At 46.6% G+C, this 23,484-nt stretch overlaps 1 protein-coding gene across 1 annotated transcript in view; it reads left to right on the forward strand.

The window, feature by feature from the left end:
- adgrb2 (adhesion G protein-coupled receptor B2) overlaps positions 1-23,484 on the forward strand; it is a 208,597-nt gene that overhangs the window by 152,843 nt on the left and 32,270 nt on the right. Inside the window, 7 exon segments of the mRNA XM_048993698.1 lie at positions 6,276-6,402; positions 14,310-14,413; positions 16,573-16,606; positions 16,608-16,676; positions 20,887-21,037; positions 22,585-22,654; positions 23,029-23,095. Coding sequence (XP_048849655.1) covers positions 6,276-6,402; positions 14,310-14,413; positions 16,573-16,606; positions 16,608-16,676; positions 20,887-21,037; positions 22,585-22,654; positions 23,029-23,095 — 622 coding nt within the window.

The raw sequence follows: 23,484 nt of genomic DNA on the forward strand, positions 1-23,484 counted from the left end.
TTTGTTATTATTATATAATATTTGTTATTAATGTCTATTACAGCTGTTAAGTGATGTTAGGATCTTAAGGAATGCGTACATGATATTTATGAATGATTTCTGAATACTTAATCAATACATTATGAAGGTGTACTGAACGTTTTATTAATGCAATACTAGTACTAGTATCCAAATACTGTAATATAGATATGTGAATACATGAAAAACACCAAGTATATAGTATTTTAGCTAAATTAGACAAGTTTGGGGACTTGATATATTTAATACATAATATATTTAATTTACGAATTGTATAACAGCGAACTTCAGATGTCAACATAAAGGGCTTATAAAACATTTTTAATTCCAGACTGGAATCATAGCTTTCAGGATATTTACTGAGAGCCGCTGATCCGAAGCAGAAATTTCACTAACAGCTCCGTGCGAAACATCCATCAACAGTGTCAGCCAATCAGAGCTCAGAATGTCAGACAGTGCCTTTTGAAGCAGTCCCTGGCGCGCCCTCGTCCCGGTACAGTGTGACGGAGTGTCACACTTTTGGCGCGACCTGTCACACTAAAGGCGCTGACGGAACAGCGAGCCGTGCCGCCTGGCAGAGCTTGATGATGAAATTATATTTCGTTGCATCTTTGGCGTGTGTCCTTTAAATAAGAAGGATTCTCAGACAGGAACTAAAGGACGACTCGGAGACGCGGAGGAGGAGAGGTGTGGCGGGAACTGAGGACCAGCCCGTCATTTATCTTTGTTCTGCAGCAGGACGTCATTGGCAGTGGTACGTGGGCATGCTTGCTTGTTCCTGGCAAGGCTAACGCCCACCTCCGAATGTACATGACCTCTAAGGGGATGTGTTGCAGGCCGGACAGCACTGACACTGTACGATTGTAGGAGTGTCTCTGAACGGAGGATTTCTGCAGCTTGTAATGATGCTGATTAATGGGGGGGTGGAGGTGGCTGAGATTATTAATCATCCCCCCACCCCCCCCACCCTGCACACCCATAAGCTGTGCCATAAGCCCAGCATAATATTGTTTGTCAGTGATTAACACTGCGGCAGTTTCTGCTTGGGCTATATAAGCGATAGGCCACGCCACCTGTGTCTGTACTCGCATCCCCTGCCCCTCCCCAATTTGGTGCCCATGTCCATAATCCACTTCTTGGTTCTCCACTGCACTTACCAAGCCTCGTCTATCTCTGTGAGAAAGTTCCAGAGTTTTGCTGTAGAGGCCGGAGCTCACTGGACCAGCTCTGTCTGAGCAGGAAGCAGGTGATGGCAGGCCAGCCCTGTCTGAGGAGGGAGCGGGCAACAGCAGGCCGGCCCCGTTTAAGGTGGGAGCGGGCAACAGCAGGCCGGCCCCGTTTGAGGTGGGAGCAGGCAACAGCAGGCCGGCCCTGTCTGAGGAGGGAGAGGGCAACGGCAGGCCGGCCCTGTCTGAGGAGGGAGAGAGCAACAGCAGGCCAGCCCTGTCTGAGGATGGAGCAGGCAACAGCAGGCCGGCCCTGTCCAAGAAGGGAGCGGGCAACAGACCTATCTGAGGAGGGAGCAGGCGACAGCAGGCCAGCCCCATCTGAGGAGGGAGCAAGCAACAGCAGGCCGGCCTTGTCTGAGAAGAGAGCGGGCAACAGCAGGCCGGCCCCGTCTGAGAAGGGAGCGGGCGACAACAGGCTGGCTCCTGTCAGTGGAGGGAGTGGGCGACGGCCCCATCTGAAAAGGGAGCATATACGTAGGGTTCCTAGGAAGCATAAGGCCCTACAGCTGCTTGGCCAGAGCCCTTGGCAGGGACCAAAAGAGAAAGCATCTTGTCCGTTCAGAGGGATCGAAAGGACCCTCTGCACAAATTAGCAGGAGTGCCGTCTGGAACGGTTATTTTCATTAAGTTGCATGACAAAATAAGAACACAGCCTTTCTAATTAGTCTACCGCTTCATCCTTGGGTGCTGGCTGCTGGATTTTGACCTTGCGACCATTCACTCTGTAGAGTGTAAATGCCAGTGTGACTCTTTCTTTGGGTGGCACTGTGACTTGGTGAGTAGCCCTGGTGCTGCATCATTCCAAGGATAGGGGTTTGAGTCCCATCACTGCATTCTGTGTTTACGTGCTCTCCTCCTGTCATCCAGTTTCTTTCTCCAGTCCAACGACACATAGTTAGGCTGCCTGGTGTCCCACCGAGTGTCGTGTTGGTGTGTGTGCGCTTTTGTAATTACTGCATTGTGAGGACCGTGTTTCCCCACAATGTGAGAAAAACCTGTTACTTTTCACTGGGTTTGGCAGAAGAGCAATGATTTACTTTTGGTAAAAATGTGCATGTTGACCCCTAGTGTAATGCAATATCACATAATGTCACATAAAATACCGCCTCATTAGTCAAATCTTTTTATTGTCTTATCCGATCAGTCTCTAGTGTTTAACACTGAGCCAGCAGGTAAATGATCTGTAACGCATCTTTTGAGTAATGAATGTTTTATAAATAGTAATGGCACAACACTAGTGTCAGCTTGGTCTCCTGATTTCACCATCAGTTACAGCAAATCAGCAGTTTTCAAGCTGAATACCTTGCAGGACCAGTTGTTTGTGCTGGCTAGGAGTTCCCTATCTACATATTCTGGCTAGGAGATCCCTATCTGCATATTCTGGCTAGGAGTTCCCTAACTGCATATTCTGGCTAGGAGTTCCCTACCTGTAGATTCTGGCTAAGAGATCCCTACCTGCATATTCTGGCTAGGAGTTCCCTATCTGCATATTCTGAGTAGGAGTTCCCTATCTGCATATTCTGGCTAGGAGTTCCCTATCTGCATATTCTGGCTAGGTGTTCCCTACCTGCATATTCTGGCTAGGAGTTCCCTACCTGCATATTCTGGCTAGGAGTTCCCTACCTGCATATTCTTGCTAGGAGTTCCCTAAGTGCATACGTACCTGCGTATTCTAGCTAGGAGGACCGTACCTGCGTATTCTGGCTAGGAGGACCGTACTTGCGTATTCTGGCTAGGAGGACCCTACCAACGTATTCTGCTCTAGGGGAACTGTAGCAGTGTATTCTGCTCTCGGAGGACCATACCAACGTATTCTGCTCTAGGAGGGACCTACCTGTGTATTCTCCTATAATGCAGACAAACACTTGCTGTGTCTGTCACTTGTGTTCCAGCACTTTCTAAACTCAATGTTTTCTGATTTCTATTTTTTCCCCAATTATAGGACATACAAAACAGAATTTTATTAACTTATTTCCTTAAACCATCTTCTAATGCAAGAGTATACTGTTACACTGTAACCTCATTATTCTTTGGCTTTAAGCAATCGATTAATAGAGCACTAAATTAATCTTAATTCAGTTGAAGCTGCCCGGTAATACTGAAGACTATAAGCCAATAAGTTTAGAGTAAATTGAAAGACTATCTCTTAATGTTTTCATTAGGGCAGGCACACCTTGGTAGTTTTACAAAGAAATTGTATAATTAATTTGAGCCATATAAATATATATGTATTGCATGGAGTGGAGTATAGAAGTAGACTTGATCCTGCAGCCTGAATTGCTTGAAGATGGTCCACACTGAAAGCTCATGACACTTTTGGTGTAGCTCAGCACCGAGCCGTGGATCTCATCCCACATGGTGTCACATGCCAAGCGCGGGCAGCCTTTGGGACTGCAGTCCTCACGAGTACCTGTGTCGTCCTGGAAATAAGCACAAGGAAACAAAGGCTCTCAGTGCCTGAAGTTGCTTAGACACTTTAAAAACTTTGGCTTGCCAGCAGGGGGTGGTCCGCATCTGCGAGGTTAGCCGCAGGGCTGTCGCACGATGTCAGATGCGGCCCAGTAACCCGCTTGCTGCTCAATCAAAGCTGATTATTTAAGAATCCAGCTGGAATGAAAACTGACATGCATACTGGGCTGAGCTGCTGTCTAGTAATATAAGAGGTGATATGACACATCCAGTTGTTATTGTCGAAATATTATAAACTGATAATGTCTATGTCATCTTTGAGGATATTAAATTCAGATTTTTTTTAGGGCAAGTATCACTGCGGAGGAGAGATGATAATCTTTATATTTCATGTGTCTCGGGTGTTCTACTTAGAAGATATATATGGTCCAATAGCAAGCGAAAACAGTAATAGGCAATATTTTTTTAATTTAATGAAACTATATTTAAAAATATGAAAAATGAGTGTAGAAGAAATAGAAGAAACAAGTGTTAGAGTACTAGAAGTTTTTTGCATTAACATTGAAATTAATTAGTGCCCAGTATCAAACCTGTGGTTTTATTCAAAGGCTTTGGATGTGTGTATCTTTTGCCGGGAAAGTCCAGTGAATTAAATCACATCAAGTGAGAATTGTTAAAAAAAATTGGCAGAAAGCATTTGAACTAATTGTCACCATTTTAAGCTGTTTTTAGAAAAGAAAGAAAAAAAAACGGGAATAAAAGGCCTTGAAAAATAAGGACCATTAGCAGCAGACGTGAGCCTGGCAAGACCTGGAGGGGAATTACGACACCACAGGAAATTAACCTGGAACTTTTACCATCTCACTCCAAGCTAAATTTCATTTGTGTTATATATTAAGTACACCGAGGCAGACTTTTGACATTTTTATTAGTGTTTCTTATTGGTATGATAACGATTATTAATATTTCTCCAACTGTTTGGCTATGAACGTCTATTTGAATGTATTTCTGTATTTGATACTCTTGTGTTCTGGCGATATCAGCAATAGTTCGAGTACCATGAAAAAGTCTTTGCCAGTCAAAGTAAATGTTTAAAGCTATTTACCTGGGGAGTAAGGGTGTATTTGCTCAGCATACGCAATATAGCATTAAAACATAAGTAGATTAAGAGTAACATAAAAACTAACAAGAATTTCCCCTGTCCTCCAAAAATTTGGCTAGAACACGGCTTCAGGTCCCAAAGATCTCGGCAGGGTCGCCTCAGCGATTCCATATATTTGTTACATTTCAGCAACAGCTCAATTAATTAGTTAACTTGATTAGTTAAATAACTCAGTGAGGTATTGATCAGCCAAATGATGTGTGCTAGCGGTCAAATCGAGAATACATGAATGTATCGGCTGATTACTGCGGATGCTGGGAGTCTCTTTGTAGGGGAGTTTGGAATGACCAAGCTGACACTTTGACGGACAAAATATGGTAGTTAGACACCCACATGAGTGTTTTTTTTGACTGCCAATTAAGCACTTAGTGGACAGAGACGGGCGGTCTTATCACCTGGCTAGGGGGTCTGAATATTGGGGGGGGGGGGACATCTGACGTGTGTTTGGTGTTTGGGCTGTTTGATAGTGGAAACCGCTGAGTAAAAGTGCTGATTAAATAGCATTTTTTGTTCAATGATTAGTGCTTATATTAACAGAGTAAAGAGTCAGGCCAGTGTGTGCATAAGCACTGCCCACCCAGCATGGGATGACGCACCTTAATGACCTCATGGACACAATCAGTCACCTCTGCTGTGTTAACTGCCATGCCCCCCCACTCCCCCTATCACTTCTCAGTTGGTACAGGCCAGCCTTAACATCTGTTAGCACTTACTGCTCGCAATATAATGAAACTACTAATGTCGGCGATTAGTAGTTCTGGATGTTTACATCGATTGCTTTCAAAGTCAAGTATCTCATTAGAGTTATTTTGAACAGCCTTGTTAAGTGATAATGCAGAAGGAGGTGGAGGTGGAAGAGAAGGCAAAGGGGAAAACGCTGACTGATTCTGAGACAATCTGTATGTCATAGCACTTGCCAGCACTGCTGCTTCACACCTGCAGGTTGTGGGTTTGTTTACCCTGCTATGTGTTTGTCCTCCCCAGGTTCTCCTGTTTCCTCTTACACTCAAAAATCCTGTTTAAAAATGGGCCTTAATGCATCATCCTGTACACTAGACTGGTACCGGGTACCATGTCGGGTATACCCCTGACTTGTGTCCTAATCACGGGTGAACCCCAAGTGGGGGGGTCGCATGATTTCCACAATGCATTTAAAAAAAATTAAAACACATTCAGTTTTCACAGTAACCGCAACTAGCTAATTGTGATTATTCTGCCAAGGGGAACCAAGCCCCCACTCAGTGATATAAGCTGAAGGGACCCCTGGGGGAGGTGGGCACACAGAAGGTGGATGGTTTGGTAATCACCAGTCACTGTAGTCGAGGTTTGGGGGTTGGGGGGGGGGGGTCATGTGATCAAGCCTCAGTGTATTTTTGTGTTTTCCAGATAAACCCCTTTCACTGTCTATCAGTGTGTGCATCCTCATGACCCGCCCCTGTTTGTCTCCCCCCATCCAGAGAGGCTGGCGTGAATGCATGGGACACCGAGGGCTGCCAGACACTCCCCTCGCCGGCGGTCCACACTAAATGTCTCTGCAGCAAGATCTCCAGTTTCGCCGTGCTGGCACAGCTGCCTAAGGACCAGGTACACCCCCCGTTACCGTGGAGACACCCAGGTTCCAGAAAGAACTCCAGCATCTCGAAAGCTGGCCTAGTTTTCCAAAACTCTGAGAACATGTAAGAGGTTTCTGACTGGCTTATGTGCATCCTTGTCACTGGCAGGGTGGAGGGTGCCATTTTATTTGTAAGTATTCCTATAGGGACAAAGCTCTGGAGGTGGAGTGGATTCAGAGGTGGTAGGATTTTATGCTTACAGATGTGGCTTTTGACAGTCAGAGACAAACCTCTGGCAGTAAGGAATTGGGTTATTTGAGATGCATTTATAATGGATATAACCTGGTCAGTCTGGTGCGCTGGGGGCCGAAGACCGTTTGAATCGGCACGAGCCCCGGATGATCAGTTTAACTCGGCTGTTTTAACAGCCAGGCTTTCAGGTTGAGAATCCCGTACATCACAGCAGTCCTGCTGCAGGACAGCGCTTCCCGAAGCCTTCATAGTGCTGCGATCATCGCATCGTCAAAGAGGGACAATTTAATATGATGGTCCTTAGACAGATCGGGTCTCTGGGCTATGCCGTGATGTCTTAAGGTCCTAGCAATGCCCCTGCTGTGGAAGAAGATGGAAGAAAATAGTAGCTTTTTGCTTGGGTTAGTTACAGGGCATCAGACAGACGTGTCAAATTTTGGAGGATGTATTCCTTATTATTAATATCGTGTAATGTTAAAATTCAAAATTTAAGTGTCTGAAAATCTTAGTGATATACAGAATGTCTTTATCTCGAGGTAGCTGACACTGAACTTGGCAGTGACTCGTGGTTTGGCTCCCTGTGGTGTGTGCGTGTATCTGCTTGCTCATGCCTCTGTGCACTTTCACTGTAGCTGTTGGGTTCTGCATATGGGCAGCGTGGGTGGGGGTGGGGGGGGGAATTATTACTGCGGCAGATAAAGCCACGAGGTATTCCTTCAAATCGGAACCCTCTCCTTCTCCGTTAATGGATATTCAGACACAATGGTGAGTAGCATCCTGTCCACGCCTGCAGTCTTCCCCCAAAACACACGCATGCAGCAGGAATTTGACTCAGTTGCCGCCATTCTGGAAAAGCACACCTAAATTACTGCTATTGATTTACACGGGGTGGGGGGGTGGATGGAAAATGACCCTGAACAACAAACTCTGCAAGGAAGATGGGCTCATGAGTGAGGGATGTGGTGTGAGATGGTGACAACACTCTGGCCTAATGCCATATGGGCAGAGGACAGCATGAGCGATGGAGAGACAAAATGAAAGGAGGAGATAGTAGATTGAAGAAAAGTATGGAAAGGAGGAAGAGTGAAAGACGATAATTGTTGTGAGAATGAGAGTGAGACAGAGGGATAGTCAAACAGTCAGTGAATAAGTGTAAGTTTGTAAAAGGCCAAGCTACAGCCTGATTTGCAGTGGCTCTGAACAGGAAAGCCCATCTCGCCTGTCTCATGTACAGACACGGCCCTGACATCAGCTGGCGGTCTGGCCTGAAAATCCCCAGCATTTCTTAAAATTTGACTGCCCAACACACTGAACATCTACCTAGAATGCATTTGCCAGAATCACTGTGGGACAGAATCCGGTTAAACACTCGTAGCCGCCTGCCTACCGTTTGAGTGTGACGTTCGAATAAAGCTGTATGCCCTCTGCCTTCACTGACTGAGCCGCTTTTGTTAAAAGCCAGGGACTGGTTTGAACTGGCTGTGACGATTACATTGTAAATGGCCTAAAATAATCCTGATACGGGGAAGAAAATGAGGCCACGCTTTTCACTCTGCACTATCGATGCTGTACTTACACATGATTGGTCCGGACGTTTACATGGCTCACCGTTTTCCATTTTACCCAATTCAGTAAATGGATTTATTTGCTGCAGAAATGTAGGTACTTTGTTCTAGGATACGAGCTTGTATGGGTCTGCATGGGTTGTTTTGTTGTTCTTTAATCTCTGCTCCATCTGCCTTGCTCCAATGAGAGTAAATGATGAATGACAGTGTTACCAAGCAGCTAAGCTAAACTCCTAGCAGAATGGACTTACAATGAAAATGTGCAGGCAAGAAAGTCCATAAATACCAGCATTCTAAGCAGACATGCCACCAATTTACAAAACTCACTCAGTCTACGGGTTACAAGAATGGAACAAATTCATAAGTAGTCAGTCCTGCTACAATGTGAGTAATTTGTTCCTGAAAAACACCAAAATTACATAGTAAATTACACATAGAACTGATAAAAATAGGGGTAAGGGAATGTAACCACTAAAACTTAGTAACTTACTCGAAACAAAATGAATTAATTAATCAAAACAGTAGCCAATAATGTAATTATTTGCATTTTGAATAAGTAATAATGACAATAGCTATCATAAACATCTCCTGTGGGTTTTTTGAATTGCCTAGAAACCATTTCAGCCGAGTGCACTGAACTCGCTAAGTTGTTGATTGTTGGAGAGTCGGCAGTCATGAGCCCCATCCACCATGTACAGGTAGCTGGGCAGGCAGACAGCGTAAACACAACAGAGGGGCACTGATGACAACAGGGCTGCAGTCTACGAAAAGCAAGGAAAAGTCAATTTAAAAAGGGTTTATGTGTTTTATTATATAATTTGTCAAATATTTTCAGATTTTTAGAGTTGAAACTTCGACCTGTGAAATGCTTGGATGCGCAGAAAGTTCAGTTAGTCCTTTCAGATATGAAGATCGGTTCAACCGATTCACTGAAAAGAACCAATTTCACAAATTGGCCATCACTGTTCACTTGGAAAGCTGTTTTTTCCGTCCAAGTAGTGTTTTCCGCTAAGATCTTATCACGTCGAAGTTCATGTAGTGCTCTTCTCTCCAACCAAAATCTCGTAAATACAAGTGCAGTACTGCGTTGTGTTGCACTTGGATACTAATATATCACTCGTGTTAGAACAGACTCGCTGTGTGATATCGTGCATTGTACTGTAGCAGGCCTTACTGCGCCATTTCTGTAGACTTCACTTTTGAAAAATTAAAGAAAGTTCTTTGTTGGATTACATGAGGACTGAGTGAATTTTGGAAATTTAACAAAAATGTTCCACTTGATTACATGAGGAGTAAGTGAGTTTTGGATCCCGATACTGTAAACATATGGTGAGGAAGTCTGACTTTAGGTCATTGGTGGTCTCATCTGAAACACAACAGAAAATGGACTGGGTGAGTTTATCAGATTAACTCTTGCTGTTAGCAAAGGGACCTAGATCTGGATTAACTACAATATCACCCATTAACTGCTAGATGTTAGCAATCGGTTGATGGCATGAACTTTCATGTACAACTGTACATGAAAGTAACATCATTTGATGTCCTCTTGACCAGTTACACGTAAGGAAGACAAGAATTATTCTTTCTGAGGAAGAGTTACAGTCTCTAAGGGGAAAATGTTGAATTAGTAACAGTAACACTACATTACAGGAAAGGGACAGGAATTTCCATTGTTGTTTGACAAAATAGGGTGGCTTAGATGTTTTTTTACAGTGGGTCATTATCACCTCGTAACCCTGCTTAGTCGCGAGAGCCCATGTTAGCAGATATGCAGTAGGGGTAGAACAGCCACTCCTTTTGGACTGTGGAATTACCCATCAGTAAACCATCAGAATCAACTTTGTTCAGTAAGTTCAGCCCATGTACAGATTTGTTTGTGTTATTATAGGGTGGCCAACTTCGGTCAGCGGACTGGAGTGAGATTTTCAGTTCAAGACAAATCTGCACACGCAGACGCAATTTACACATAACAGTCTTATTACCTTGTAAATAGTCTGTAGGGTACCCCAACGCTTTTGATGCAACTGATCTAATGTTTATATTGGACTGATATAGATTTGCCATAAGATTTCTTGTAAGTCTGAAAGCGTGAGTGTCACACAAGATGCGTTTGAGTTGGCACACCTGTAATTGGTCACCTCACATGAAATGAATTACAAGAATAACATAACATATAGCATTAATACAGAGCCGTAAAAAAAACAGTAACATAGAGCATACACAAGTACGCAAAAGGAGATAATGTTCAATGGAAGACACCACCCGGAACATTCCAGTGCAGAACATGACGTCCCGATACATGGTATAACCAGGTGGGCACTGGGATGAGAGCAAGCAGTCTTGCTTTAGTGCCTCCTTTTTGTGTTGTTGTATAAGATGAGATCTGCTGAGTCAGCAGTACGCTCATCACTGGCCATTGTCCTGTAACACTTGCCAACGCTGGCTCTTCGTGCGACGCTGGCGAAGTACGTATGTGTAGAACAGCCAAGAGAAACTTCTTGAGTGGAAGGATGGGCACATACAGAAGGGTGTGGATGCGATGGACCTCCAGCCCTCCGCCCTACTCAGTGCTGCCACCTGACACCGCGATTTACGTCCCCAGGGAGTGTGGAAGGAGAGCTAACCATCACAGACGGCCACAATAAGTAAGTGATCTACTGTGATCTGAAAGGCTACGGTCCCCAGGGGAGGCAAAACATCGCATCGCTGTTCTTTTTACATGATCAGGTATGGAGGTTTCCTGAAAGGGGTGCAGCTCCATTGTTAGTGTGAATCCCTAATCTGCCTGTTTACCATTTTTCTTCAGCAGAAATATGTTCCCATAAAACAGGTAGCAAATATTCAACCTCATTTCTAAAATGGCATTTTCTGCAGCCTGAATTTACTTAATTGGCTTTGGTATTATTGATAATCTTTGCCTATAGAAGGTTTTCACATATGTCAGCCAGTCTAATTATCTGCTTACAAAACCTGAGCTCGGTCAGTCACGGCAGTACTTCATAGTGCTTCTGTCATTTTAGCTTGGTTCCACACAGTCAAGATCCTCCTGACCTCTAATAGTGGTTGACGGCACTGGAAGAGTACTTTCTTAAGAAGTCTTATCTCGCCTGCTCTCCACCTGATTTTCATTAACGGCTCATCAAATGGCACCATTATCTTGCACATTAAGCCGTCGATCTGCAGCCATCAGTGAGAAATGGACTTCTTCAGATTTTCTGTGCCCTATCACTGTAAAAAGTTATCGAGAGGGTCCTTTTATGTACATACACAAGACCGCTCTCTTGCTGTACTGGAAAATGTCCTTCTCCGAATGCAGTCTAATTGCTAACATTAACTGTATATTTCTTCCTCGGAAGTTCTGGATTGTTGAGATACCACCTCCACCCCTCTGCTCCCAGACGCAGGTATATCTCATGGACCATTATGAATAGGGAATGACAAACTCTACTCCTTGCCCTAACTTTCATGTTGCTTTCTCTTGATGAAAGGGGACCTCCGTCTACGCTTGGTTGATTAAAGTGTTTTTTTTTTATGTTTTCATTTTGTTTTCTTTCTCCAGTTCTGTTCCTTATATGGTTTTTTGATTTGAGATGCTGGTGCAGATTGAGAGAGCTGGTTCTGCTCTTGCCTGGCTGCATTAAATGCTCATCAGATGCTTTGCAGTTCCATTGTGCACTGGGAGGGTGGCCCCTGCCGAGACGGGCCAACAGCCTGAGGAAACCGAACCTGACAGGGTGGGGGGTGGGATGAATTTCGACATCTGTGTGAGGGTCAGACGTGGGACTGTGAAAACAATCGGCGACGTTCCATATTGTGCCAGACGAATCGCTCTGGTCCCACTCCGCAGCTCCAGATGAGGAGTGTCAATCGTAATCAGAGCACAACGAGCAGATTATCTGCTCGGCGGGTGTAGCTCATCCTGCTGCTGTCCGTCCTCGCTGCTGTCGCTTCTGCCGTTAGGGCTAACAGGGGACACCAAAGGTTAACATGGACCCGCTTACGCTTTTGTAAATCAAGGTTTTCTTCCTTAAGCATCCTTCTCGGTGACCTTGGGCCGCTGTTGTCGAGGGGGAAGAAAGCCGGCAAATTCATTACTGAGCGTGAATGAAGCTGTGGTCTCCGCCTGCCGCATTCAGTCGCTCGGCACGTGCCGCCAGTGTAGCTATCCGCCGCTAATCGACCACGTGGTCATGCGGAAGTCAAGATTTCGAAGAGTTAATCTGATTTAAGCAGACGGGATTTTAACAGAGAGGCGAAGACATTTCAGTTCTAGGTTGGCCCAGCATCGGCGCAAGAGAGAGAGCTATGCTTCACGGTGGAAGATTTTATGGCTTAAAAAGATATGGAACACGAGGCGCTGGCCATTTTCCCCGGGTACTCCGGTTTCTCCCCGCGGTCCAAAAAACATGATGAGGTGAATTGAAGTTACCAAATTGTTCATAGGTGTGATTGGGGTGTGGAGTATGTGCCGAGCGCCCCATACTGGGTTATTCCCTGCTTTGCACCGGTAGCTTCTAGGATAGGGTCCAGACCCGTGGAAGCCTGCATAGGACAAGCAGGTATACAAAATGGATGGATGGATGGATGGATGGATGGATGGCCTCCATGTGCCGCTTTGCATGTTTCAGTCTTGTCCATGGAGCTGCAGGCCGCATGGAGTTTGAGCAAAGCTTCTTGGGTTCAGATCCTGCAGGTGACCCCTGCGTCCTGCTGTCTGGTCCCGCATGCCAGGCTGCATCGCTTCCAGTGGAATTATGAGCGGTGGGAAATAAAGAGTGTAGCTTAATGCGGTGGAGTTTGGTGAATCTCATCACACACGCGTGCACACTCCAACCCAACCCTCGCGGGGGTGCACTTAAAATGCTGGGATATAGCCATTGATCGCAGGGGTGATGAATGCTATAAACTGGAGAGTGGAAAGCGAGGGCAGGGCGAGCTGTATTCCAGAAGTAAGCTGTGAGTATATGACAGAGGAGAATGAGCATTATGGGAAAAGCAGCAGCTTTACGAGCAACTGTGAACGCAATCGTTTTTATTTCCTATTTAAGTTGTTTATCTGGCATCTGAAAAGAGTGCTTTGAGGGCAAAGTGGTTTGATTTCATCAATCTGTTCTCCGCCAGAGATGGTCCTTCGACGCAATCCAAATATCCAAATAGATGTCATCCTTGTTGAAGAAACATGGCGTGTGATATCTGTGCTCTGCCTCTCAGGGTGCTCTTGAGATCACTGAGATCATCGGGTGCCTCAGAGCAGTGAACAGGTCTTGCGTCTACGGCTGGAGAGCTAGAGTGTGTCCCAGCAAACAGGCAGGACAGTACAGGAGGATGAGCAGAAACCACAGCTGTTCAAGTCAACCTGAGAGTAATGGCATGTGGCACCATGGTAACAGTCAAAGGTCATAAAGTCACAACCTTTGAACAGATGGAATGACACTTAGTACAATTTGTCACACTTCATCAGACCCTCATACAATATGTATCAGTGTGGCAGAAAATTATAACTATGTGATATTTTGGGATATTGGCTTGTACAATACCCTTCTTTTACATGTAGGCGTGTGTGTGTATGTAGCTATGTAACATGTAGCCATGTCATGCTTCTTTTTTAATTGTGTGCCACAAAGTAGACATACTTATACGATGAAAATGGTCATGACTGTAATGAGAGAGTGCTGGAGTCACACAAACCGGGTAAATAATGACGACCATGACCATCCTTCTGCTGGCCTCCTTAAGCTGCATAGATGCAGGGGGGAGTTAAATGTGCGGGTCACAGGTCAGAGGTCATTCTGGGCGTGTTTCTCAGAGCTGGGAGCACCTGCTTAGCTTCCCTTGTTCCCACTGTAACTGTAAGGTGTGAGCGCTCGGACTGTTAAAGGCACCTGTTTTAAGTTGTTCTTCCCTCTCTCTGTCTCTTCTCTCATCCTCTTGCTTTCTTCATCCTCTTTTCTCCTCAATTCCTCTTTCATGCCATTCCTTCCGGCATCTTCTTCCCATTCCCATGTGCTACCTCCTCTCTTCATCCTCTTCCTTCATCTTCGTCTCTCATGCTCACATCCTCTTCTTGATCCCTCTCTCCCTCCCTCTGTTTCCTCCCGCTTTTTTCTCCTCCTCCCTGCAGGAGGTGGGACCATCCAGCATGCCGTCGGTGCCCCTCATGGTGGGCTGTGGGATCTCCTTCACGGCCCTGCTCGTCCTGCTCCTAATCTACGCCGTCTTCTGGAGGTGTGTCTCACGCTGCGTTCACTGCACCGATTCCGCCCATTACCAGTGCACTACCTTTGTGCCGCCTGTCATTCCCATTCCCTGTGTCCTGGTAGCAGGGAGGGCCACATACACTTCAGCAGCTGGCCTGTTTTGTTTTGACATGTAAAGTGTCCTTTTTGGTATTTGCAAAAAAATATATATACAGTTATTACGAGTCGTTACCATCGGAGAGGCACACTGCAGTTCAGATCAGTGCTGACAAGTGTACCGGGTCCTCCACAGGATACCGCGAATCGAGGTTGGGTTCAGGTACTTGTTCTGTCCCAGTGGATTCTGGGACTGTGCCGATTTTGTAACTGACCGCGGGCATGGTTGCTTGCGTGAAGAGGTAGTCCGAGCTTCAGGTATGTTCGTCAGCAACAGGGAAGCTGGTATCTTCGAGGGGAGACGAGTGCATGATGCACGATGCACATTTACCGATTTCCCCAAGCTTACGTTGCGTTTTAGATAAACACAGATTTTATGAGCATATGAAAAGCGAGGCTGTGGCTCATTAGCGAATGGATGCATTATTCATATAAGATGTGATCCGTGTGCATGGCTGTTATGGATGTGTAGGCGACTGCTAAGAGACCAGCTTCTCTATATTCTGTGAAAGGTTGAGGTCAAAAAGCATTAGCATACTGTTTCAGAAATGCATGCGTCAAACACGTTTGTACACGTGCTCCGAATGTTTAGATGGTGGCTTAGTCACATTACTGTGGCCTTTTCATGTCTTTACTACTTTTACCTGATGATATTGTATATAACTATTGAGTCAGACAAGCATCATAATGGTCTGTTAGTCATGATTTTCGTTGTGTTTTGATATTATCTTTATTTGCTGTATTTGCTCATTTTTCTGCCTCTTCCCTGGTCCATTCCTTCTCTTTTTCCATTCCTCTGGCAAGTCTACGTCACCCAGAATTGGCTGTACTGTCCAACTCATGGCCCCCGCATAATCCTACATGCCCCCCTCCAGGGGATCATGTGACCATAGAAACTCTCTGCAACATCCCTTTCAGACATAGGTACCCCCCAAAATAAACGAAATAGTCCAACGTTAGATTTTTTTTTAAAACCACACAGTCCAGGACCCATTGAAAATAGTCATATGACCGATTTCTGATATTGGAACGGAAAATGAGCCAGTCCCACACCAGACAACATGGGAGACTTCGCTATTTCCCCAGAATTTTGTTTTCAGGATCGAGGCTGGGCTTCGTGTCGCAGATCGATCTTATCCTGTTTAAATTATATAAATATAATTCTGAATTAACAAAAAAGGAAAATAGCTTTATCTCTCCGTTAAACAAGGAAGGCCATTTTAATTCCTTTACAAAGACCTGGCCTAGAATAACGGACATTCTTGCTAAATATTTTTGGAAAGCTGTTTCATGGGGAATTCGCTAAAAGCATAAAGTGGAATTGGCAGCAGTGAGGCCGCATGGGCTCCAAGTGCCCAATTAGTTCTAATTGCGTACAAATGAGAGGCGCTTCTGACGCGCAGGAGTGCTGTGTGTGAGCCGGGCGGCGCCGCCACGTAGGCAGATGGCGAGAGGGTCACATGACCTCACTCCCGAGTCCACGGTGAGCCTGCCAAGCGCTCTGCTGCTGTCGCCATGACAACGGCTTTCATCTCATTACTTTGTGGGTGTGGGCGTGATCAGCTGGGCAAATGCCACGCCTTACGCTTGCAGTAAATGCATATGTGCATGAGGTCCAAGCCTTGCTGGACTGGCCCGGAGCTTAGAGGAACTTAACAGGAAGCGATTGACCATTGGGCACCGCTGACATCTCTCTAATTGAAGTTGACACCAAGGCAAAAGGGACTTATGGGTAAATCTAAAGTGCCTCAGTTCTCCTGCACTCTCTGTAGATCAATAGCGTCGTGTTACTATTGCCTGATGATGTTTTTGTTGTCAGTCCCCTGGTATACCTCAACTGGTTGAGTAAGCACTCCATACTGCCAGTAAATCAGCATCTGAAACCGGCGTGTGACTTGGCTCAATTATGGCTTCAGGGTCAGCATCAGTTCATCCACAGCGGGTCAGTATTAACTGTTGACCAACCGTAGGAACTGCCGTGTTCATCAAACATACCACTGGCGCTTTGGATCATTCGTCTCTTTTCTGCAGGTACATCCGTTCTGAGAGGTCCATCATCTTGGTCCAATTTTTGTCTCTCCATCCTGGCCTCCAACGTGCTGATCCTAGTGGGACAGGCCCAGACGCTCAGCAAGGTGAGAGAGCAGAACAGAGATGCTTTATTCATTTCCTGTGGGAAATTCCCTCTTCGCCTATCCCATCTTGCTCTATATCAGACACACACTGCTGAGAGCAAGCTTGGGGGGTCAGCCAGCGAGCAGCGTCCCTGCAGCAGTGAGGGGTAAAAGGGCCTTTCTCAGGGGCCCAGTGGTGGCATCAGTCTGCTGGTCCTGGGATTCAAACCAATGACCTTCTGATCACAGACACTAACGCGCCAAGAAAACACCCCGCCACTGTGAGCCTGACTCTGTGAATGTGTGTGGGTGTTTGGCTGTGTATTGTCCTCTGTGAATGTGTGTGGGTGTGGGTGTTTGCCTGTGTCTGAGAGAGACAGAGGTCATCTTCCTCCCTTCGCACCGTTCGATCGCGAGCCTCCTGCCCACACAATCTCACCATCCAAAGGGCTGCTCCTTTTCATAGCTCGCCCGGTGACGTCGGCGCCAGTCCAGAAGGCGCGGGGCTCCCGCTGTCACGTCTTTATTCCGGATTCTGCCTGACGGGCGAGCCCAACCGGCCCACTTACGTGTGGGCAGCTGCCCGCCGCCGGTAACAGGAAGCGGCAGCCTTGACAGAGGGGCTCTGGAGTCATGGTGATCGCGCCGTGACCCCAGTCCAGCAGACTGCCTCTTCAGGCAGTGGGCTGCAGAGTGTGACGAGTACGGAGCCCGGCAAGGTGCTGGAAGACAGGCAGGAGGAGCACAGCTCCGCGTGCAGCCTCTCCCTCATTGCGTTTCTCGGTCCCTCTCAGGTTTACTGTGACATATCCCCAGCTTGGCCAGTCCTGCTGTGCCCGCTAATCAAACCGTGCCTGCCTCTTCATGCCGTAGAGGACCGGGCATGTGCAGCGCCTGGCCCGGATGCCAGATGAGCACTTGTAGGAATGGAGGAACATCTAAGCTCTCCCTTCATTGCCCAAATGCTTAATTTTCTGGCAGTTTCCAAATTCAGCCCACGATAGCCTTGGCCAGGTGTACTGCACCCCGTCCAGATGAGACTTGGAATCGCCCCGACAGACGTTCGCTTATATTCAGATTTTAATTGAAGTGTCCAGCACTTATGTTGGTGAGGCAATTAACACAATGAGCAGGACAATTAGGAATCAATTTAAAACGACAGACGTTTCAAATGCAGAGCAGAGTGTTTATGATTTGGTCCCTGTCTGGCTGCAGTGTTTCCATACATAATTAGTTTGTCCCAAACTGTCTGCATTCAGTGGAGCACGTCTCTGGAAACAGGGTTTATAGAGTAAACACCTGAGATACCCACACTGGACACTGTTATGGTCTGTTTTTTATCATCTTCTGCTTAGACTCTCTTGAATTAGAACCGACGTTCTTGTGATCTATAAAAATTCTTGGTTGTTCAGCTGACACTTTCTATCCAAAGTGACTTTGGGCGCAGCTTGAAATTTCGCTTCAGCAAAACACGGAAAGTACAAAGTACGATTCTTAAGGGCTCTGCGACAGGTTCTGTCCTGGGATCAGATTCAAGGCCGCTCAGGGGGCATGTCTGCATCCCAGCTCTGCCCGCTGTCCTGCTACTGGGTGTCTGTGTGTCTGTCAGCTTGGTGATCTAGTGGCTTTTGATTGCCGTTACAGATAATTCCAGAAAACGCCGCACCGTCCTTGGCACGCATGTGCGTGATGTTGCGTGCGAGTGCCCCACACATACAAGCCAACCCAATTCATCCTTGAATTGATAGACCTTCAAAAACAATGGTTGGCAGCTGTTCTATAAATATGCATGCAAACAGAATCAGACCGAGTGAATTTACCCCCTTTGATAGCAGAAAAGCAGCTTGCTCTTGGCTGGACCGACTGAGCCACTCGGTTAAATGTTCTGAACAGCTGTGCCTTCTGACTGAATGAGGCGAAACTGCGGCTGTTTGCTTTAGCCCGGCTGCTTCGGTGTGGAAAATACCCTTCTTTGATAAACGTGAAATCCTTTTGTCTCAAAATCTACTCCAAACGATTTCTGTCATTTATGTCATCCGAGGGTGGCACAGATAGGCCATTTCGGCACGAAATGGGCACTATCAAAAGAGACATTCTGAAATGGGGACATTAAACTGGAATAAAACACCAACCTTACAGTGTGATAGCAGCTTTGTGGAAATGTGCACGGTTTGCTAATGACTTCATACACAGATTATTTAAATGTTTATTAAAACGCGTGTATTTAAATATAAATTTTAAAATGCTTCTTTGCAGAAGGTGAGAGTGGGGACTTAACAATAGACTCTTCATGACTGTATTTTTTAACAAAAAAAAGAACCATTAAATATCCCCCCCAGCCTGACGCTACGTTGCTAGTATCCTATATGCGTTTGGCACAGGTCGAGGAGACGAGTGGCTCTTGCTAGGGGCTCAGGACATTTTCCCCTTATTTGGCTGCATCCATGACTTATTGATTAAGACAGCGCTGCCTTGAGAGTTCGCAGCCTTCGATGGCTCTGGGATCTGTGCCTGCCGCACACTCAGGATTGCACAGCCAGCTGGACATGTGCTCGAGGCCCACGGAATGCATGTGAGGGTTGGGGGGGGGGGGGGGGGCGTTTGCCTCTTCATTTCTTGGTAAATTGTCAAGAAATAATGCATGGACACAACTCAGGCTTTTATGGACAAAGTTAAGTCTTTTATTTTATTTTATTTTGATTGTACATCCCTACATTCTTAAAAATGAACATACCTCCCAATGTTTAATTTGACTTTATTCACCCCTCCCCCCAATGGAAAATATCATTACTGATGCTTAAAACACCCTAACAACATGCACAAACATGTTTTAGTTTAAACCCTGACAGCCACCAGAAGTTACTCAATCACAGACCCATCCATCCATCTCCTGTAGCCGCTTGTCCTGTTCAGGGTGGTGGGGGCCAGGAGTCCGTCTCGGGGGCTGCGGGGCAACCTGGCAGGAGGGGCAGAGTGCTCCTGTTATGAGGAGGTTGGTTGGAAAGCCCTGTGTTTGGAGCAGACTGAATGGAAAGACTGTGTCGGACTCATGGGATTTTCAGGGATGTTTTTTTTATTGTTTGAGCAGTTTAGTGTGTTTTTAGACTAAAGATTTATTTATTATGTTGTGCTCCCCCCCCCCAAACAAACCTCACTCCTACGCCATTGGCTCCAAAAGAACCCCCCCCCCCCCCAAACAGACGCCCAGATTTCACGTTCAGTGCATGTTTGTTTATGTGACCAGAAAACTTCAACACACCGACATTGTTGCAGGCGTCTTAAATGTGATACGAATTTGCTTTTATCCCCTAATTACTGTGAGCAACCAACAGTTTTTTTCAAAGTAACTCGTATTTCTCCCTATTTATACAGCCTTAATTACTCTACTTACTGGACTTACAATTACTGATGTATCCATCTGTACAAACGAGTAAAAATGCGACTCACTCTGGATGGGAGTACCAGATAAGCTGCGTGGGCCATAATTACTGCATCCTCCATTTAGTCAGATCTAGTTTGGACGGCGTGACCATGATCTCCATGGTCGGCACTGCTGTCACGAGGTCCCAGTGATCTAGGCAAGACCAATGCAGAACCTTCACCCCCCCATGGTCGGTGGTAGAATTACTCTGACATCAAGATTTTCACGGAGGAGAGTTCAAGGTTACTTTATGAGCAGATTCATACATGTACAAAGAGTGATGAAACAACGCTTCTCCATGGCCCCGGTGTAACATATAGTACATTTAAAATTACAGTAACAGGGCGTGCAAGGTGCAAAACAGGGAGTAAATAAATAGTGCAGAGATGATAAATAGTGCAGAGTTGTAAACATTATAAGTAAGTAAAGTGCAGTTGCAATTTAGAGGTAGTTTGTATATGCAGTTCTGAGGAATTTGAAGAGAGACAGTCCAGATATTAGTGTGTGTTCAGAGGGGTGGTACTGAGGCGTTCCGAAAGCAAGTTCCGAAAGGACATGGCGAGGGTTAAAGTTGTGATCTGGGGGAGGGGGGGTTGGCAAGGGTTAAACATGTTGATGTGGTGGGGGGGGGCGGGAGGGGCAGGAGGATGGTGAGGGTTAAATGTTGTCGACTGGGGGAGGTGCCATGGCAAAGGTTTCAGCTGTTGAACAGGAGTGGTGTTTCAGGGACACTTATTCTGTACCCCTGAGGTTTGTGTTCACAGAGATGCTTATCACCTCCCCCCTCCCCCCTCCCCCGCCCCCCCACAGGGGCTGTGCGCCATGACTGCGGCCTTCCTGCACTTCTTCTTCCTGGCGTCCTTCTGCTGGGTGCTGACGGAGGCGTGGCAGTCCTACATGGCCGTCACCGGCAAGATGAGGTCACGCCTCATTCGCAAGCGCTTCCTCTGCCTTGGCTGGGGTAGGACACCCGCCGCCAGCATCTGCACCACCCCCAGCACCCCCTTCCTGAAATTCTTGTTTTTTTTTTTTTTTTTTTTTTTTTTTAAAGAAATTCCGGATCCCGAGACAAATGATCTCCCAGAATCCGGCTCTCTGCTGGGAGTGCAGTGCCAGCTTCTGTGTCAGCAGCCGCTAATTCTTAGCAACATGTTCCTTCACTTGTTTTTTTATTCTAACAGCATTGTTGTTTATTTCTTCTTAAATAAGCAATGTTCTGTAACATAATAAAGGTGACTTTCAGTTCAGATATTGTTATTTTAGTCTCCAGAAAATATTTTGATTATATAGCCCCTGCCAAGTCAATAGGCAGTCGCTCCTAAATTGTACGATTCTGGGCACTGGTGCAGGGACCTGAATCACAGGGCAACCGTCACTATGGCAGCATCCTCCCATCTCGGCCAGTTACGGTGTGAGTCATGGGCATCGGGTGGGTTGCTCTTTTTTTTTTTAAATCTGAGCGCAACATCTCTCTAGAAAGGAGCATCCTGGGAGATATTTCAGCACTTACCTCAACTCCCTTTATTTATTGATCAAACGGGCGGATTTATTAATTCAGAGATGCCCTCTGAAGGTACGACATTAAAAATGGATTATGTTTCTCGGGGCTGAATGTTTCGAAGCACATGTATGGCAGCATTATCAAGGCTTCACGTTAGGAGAAAAATTGTGCTCGACATGGAAATGCATCAAGAAATAAGGCATTACTGCAAAACTGTTTGATGAGATAGTAAATTATTTATTTCACGCTAACCAGAACCCTCTAAAACACACAGCTTGAGGGGTACTGATGAGGAGCGTTGGGAACGAAAAAGCAGCCTTGTTCGCTTGTTTAGCCTAATTTCGCCAAGTTTTCACACTCCTCTCTCATCAGTTCATCGCTCCGTGTTTGTGTTTAATTTGCCGCAGTAATCAGCGCCTCGCTAATAAGCATACAAGGCGAGGCTCACAAGTTTCTACTCAGGTGCAAAACAGGGGGGGGGGGGTTGTAGCTGATGAGCCTAATTAAGGTGGGACACCAACGCCTACGTGATTTATGGTGTCTAGCACCCACATCCTCAATGCCTCGGGGCAGAGAAGCTGCCAGTGGTGGCACACTAAGCCTTACGCTGGAGGTTAATGCCAGGAGGGGGTCTCGCTCCGGAGAGAGTCTCCTGTTAGTATTTTTTGTTCCTTTGTGTAGAACCAATTGCCCAGGGAGTTTGGGAGACTAAAACCCAGTCCTGCATCATGCACATCAGTAGGGGACACAGTTCATCCATGCCTCCTTTTTGACAGTAGTGGCAGGGCCTGGAGCCTGTCCGTGACGGTATGGGGGAGGCTGGGGGCCCCTCCTGGTGGATTGATATGTATGGAAACACAGTGTTGTTTCCCTGGACATTTGGGTATGTTGCTGGGTAGCTATCAGTATTTGTACTGTGTCAGTTTTGGGGGGGGGGGGGTGGCACCGGACCAAACAACATTTCCTTCGCTTGACTCTCACCTTCCCTGCTTCCTCCTCTTCTCCAGGTCTCCCGGCTCTCGTCGTGGCCGTTTCGGTGGGATTCACCCGAGCCAGGGGCTACGGCACCCCCAACTAGTGAGTGCTCCCCCTCACCGCATCAGCGCATTTTAGGATTGCCCATAATTCACCTCTGCCCAATTCATCTACCACCTCACATCACATGACAAGGCCACACAAGGGTTGCTGGCTACATGCCATGTTTGAAAAGCCTCGTTTAAGGCTTATGTCAGGAAATGTGACTTAACTCGGTTCAGTTCCAGTTCAGTGACGGAGGGCGTCCTGTCGACGTTGACGTCATGTGACTGGATTTCGATCGTGCCTATGCTGTGACCAAAGCCGCGGTCGCACCTCTGCCCGCCTGGCAGTCACTGCCAATGTGCTATGACTGGCCCCGAGCCTGCGGCTGCCTCAGCGTGTGCGGACTAACCCTGCCCCTCCTGTACCCACAGCTGCTGGCTATCCCTGGAAGGAGGCCTGCTCTACGCCTTTGTGGGGCCTGCTGCCGTCATCGTATTGGTGAGTCTCCCAGTAGTAACATCATCCTATGATGCATCACTTTCTGTCAGTGTGGATTTGTGGGCGAATAGGCAGAGCGGGTAATTCTTCAGCGTCCCTGCTACCAGTAGCTCTCCCCCCTCCACCCCTGACAATTGCACTGCCCATATTTCTCCCCATACTGGGATGGGCACTGGGCAGTGGGGGGATTGGCACCAGTAGTTTGTTAGGTCGGCGGCTCCTTAGAACATGGCACCCTAACTGATGCACTCCTGTAGCTTGGCAGGCATCACTGCAATGCACTGCGTCTCTTGCCAGAGTGTGTAGGTGTGTCCCAGTGCGCTCGTCTATTTATGCATGTAATTCCCAGCGAGAGCTTTGGGGAGACTCTGCACAACAGACTCTGATGC

Source organism: Brienomyrus brachyistius, chromosome 23 (assembly GCF_023856365.1).
Source record: "Brienomyrus brachyistius isolate T26 chromosome 23, BBRACH_0.4, whole genome shotgun sequence".
NCBI lineage: Eukaryota > Metazoa > Chordata > Actinopteri > Osteoglossiformes > Mormyridae > Brienomyrus > Brienomyrus brachyistius.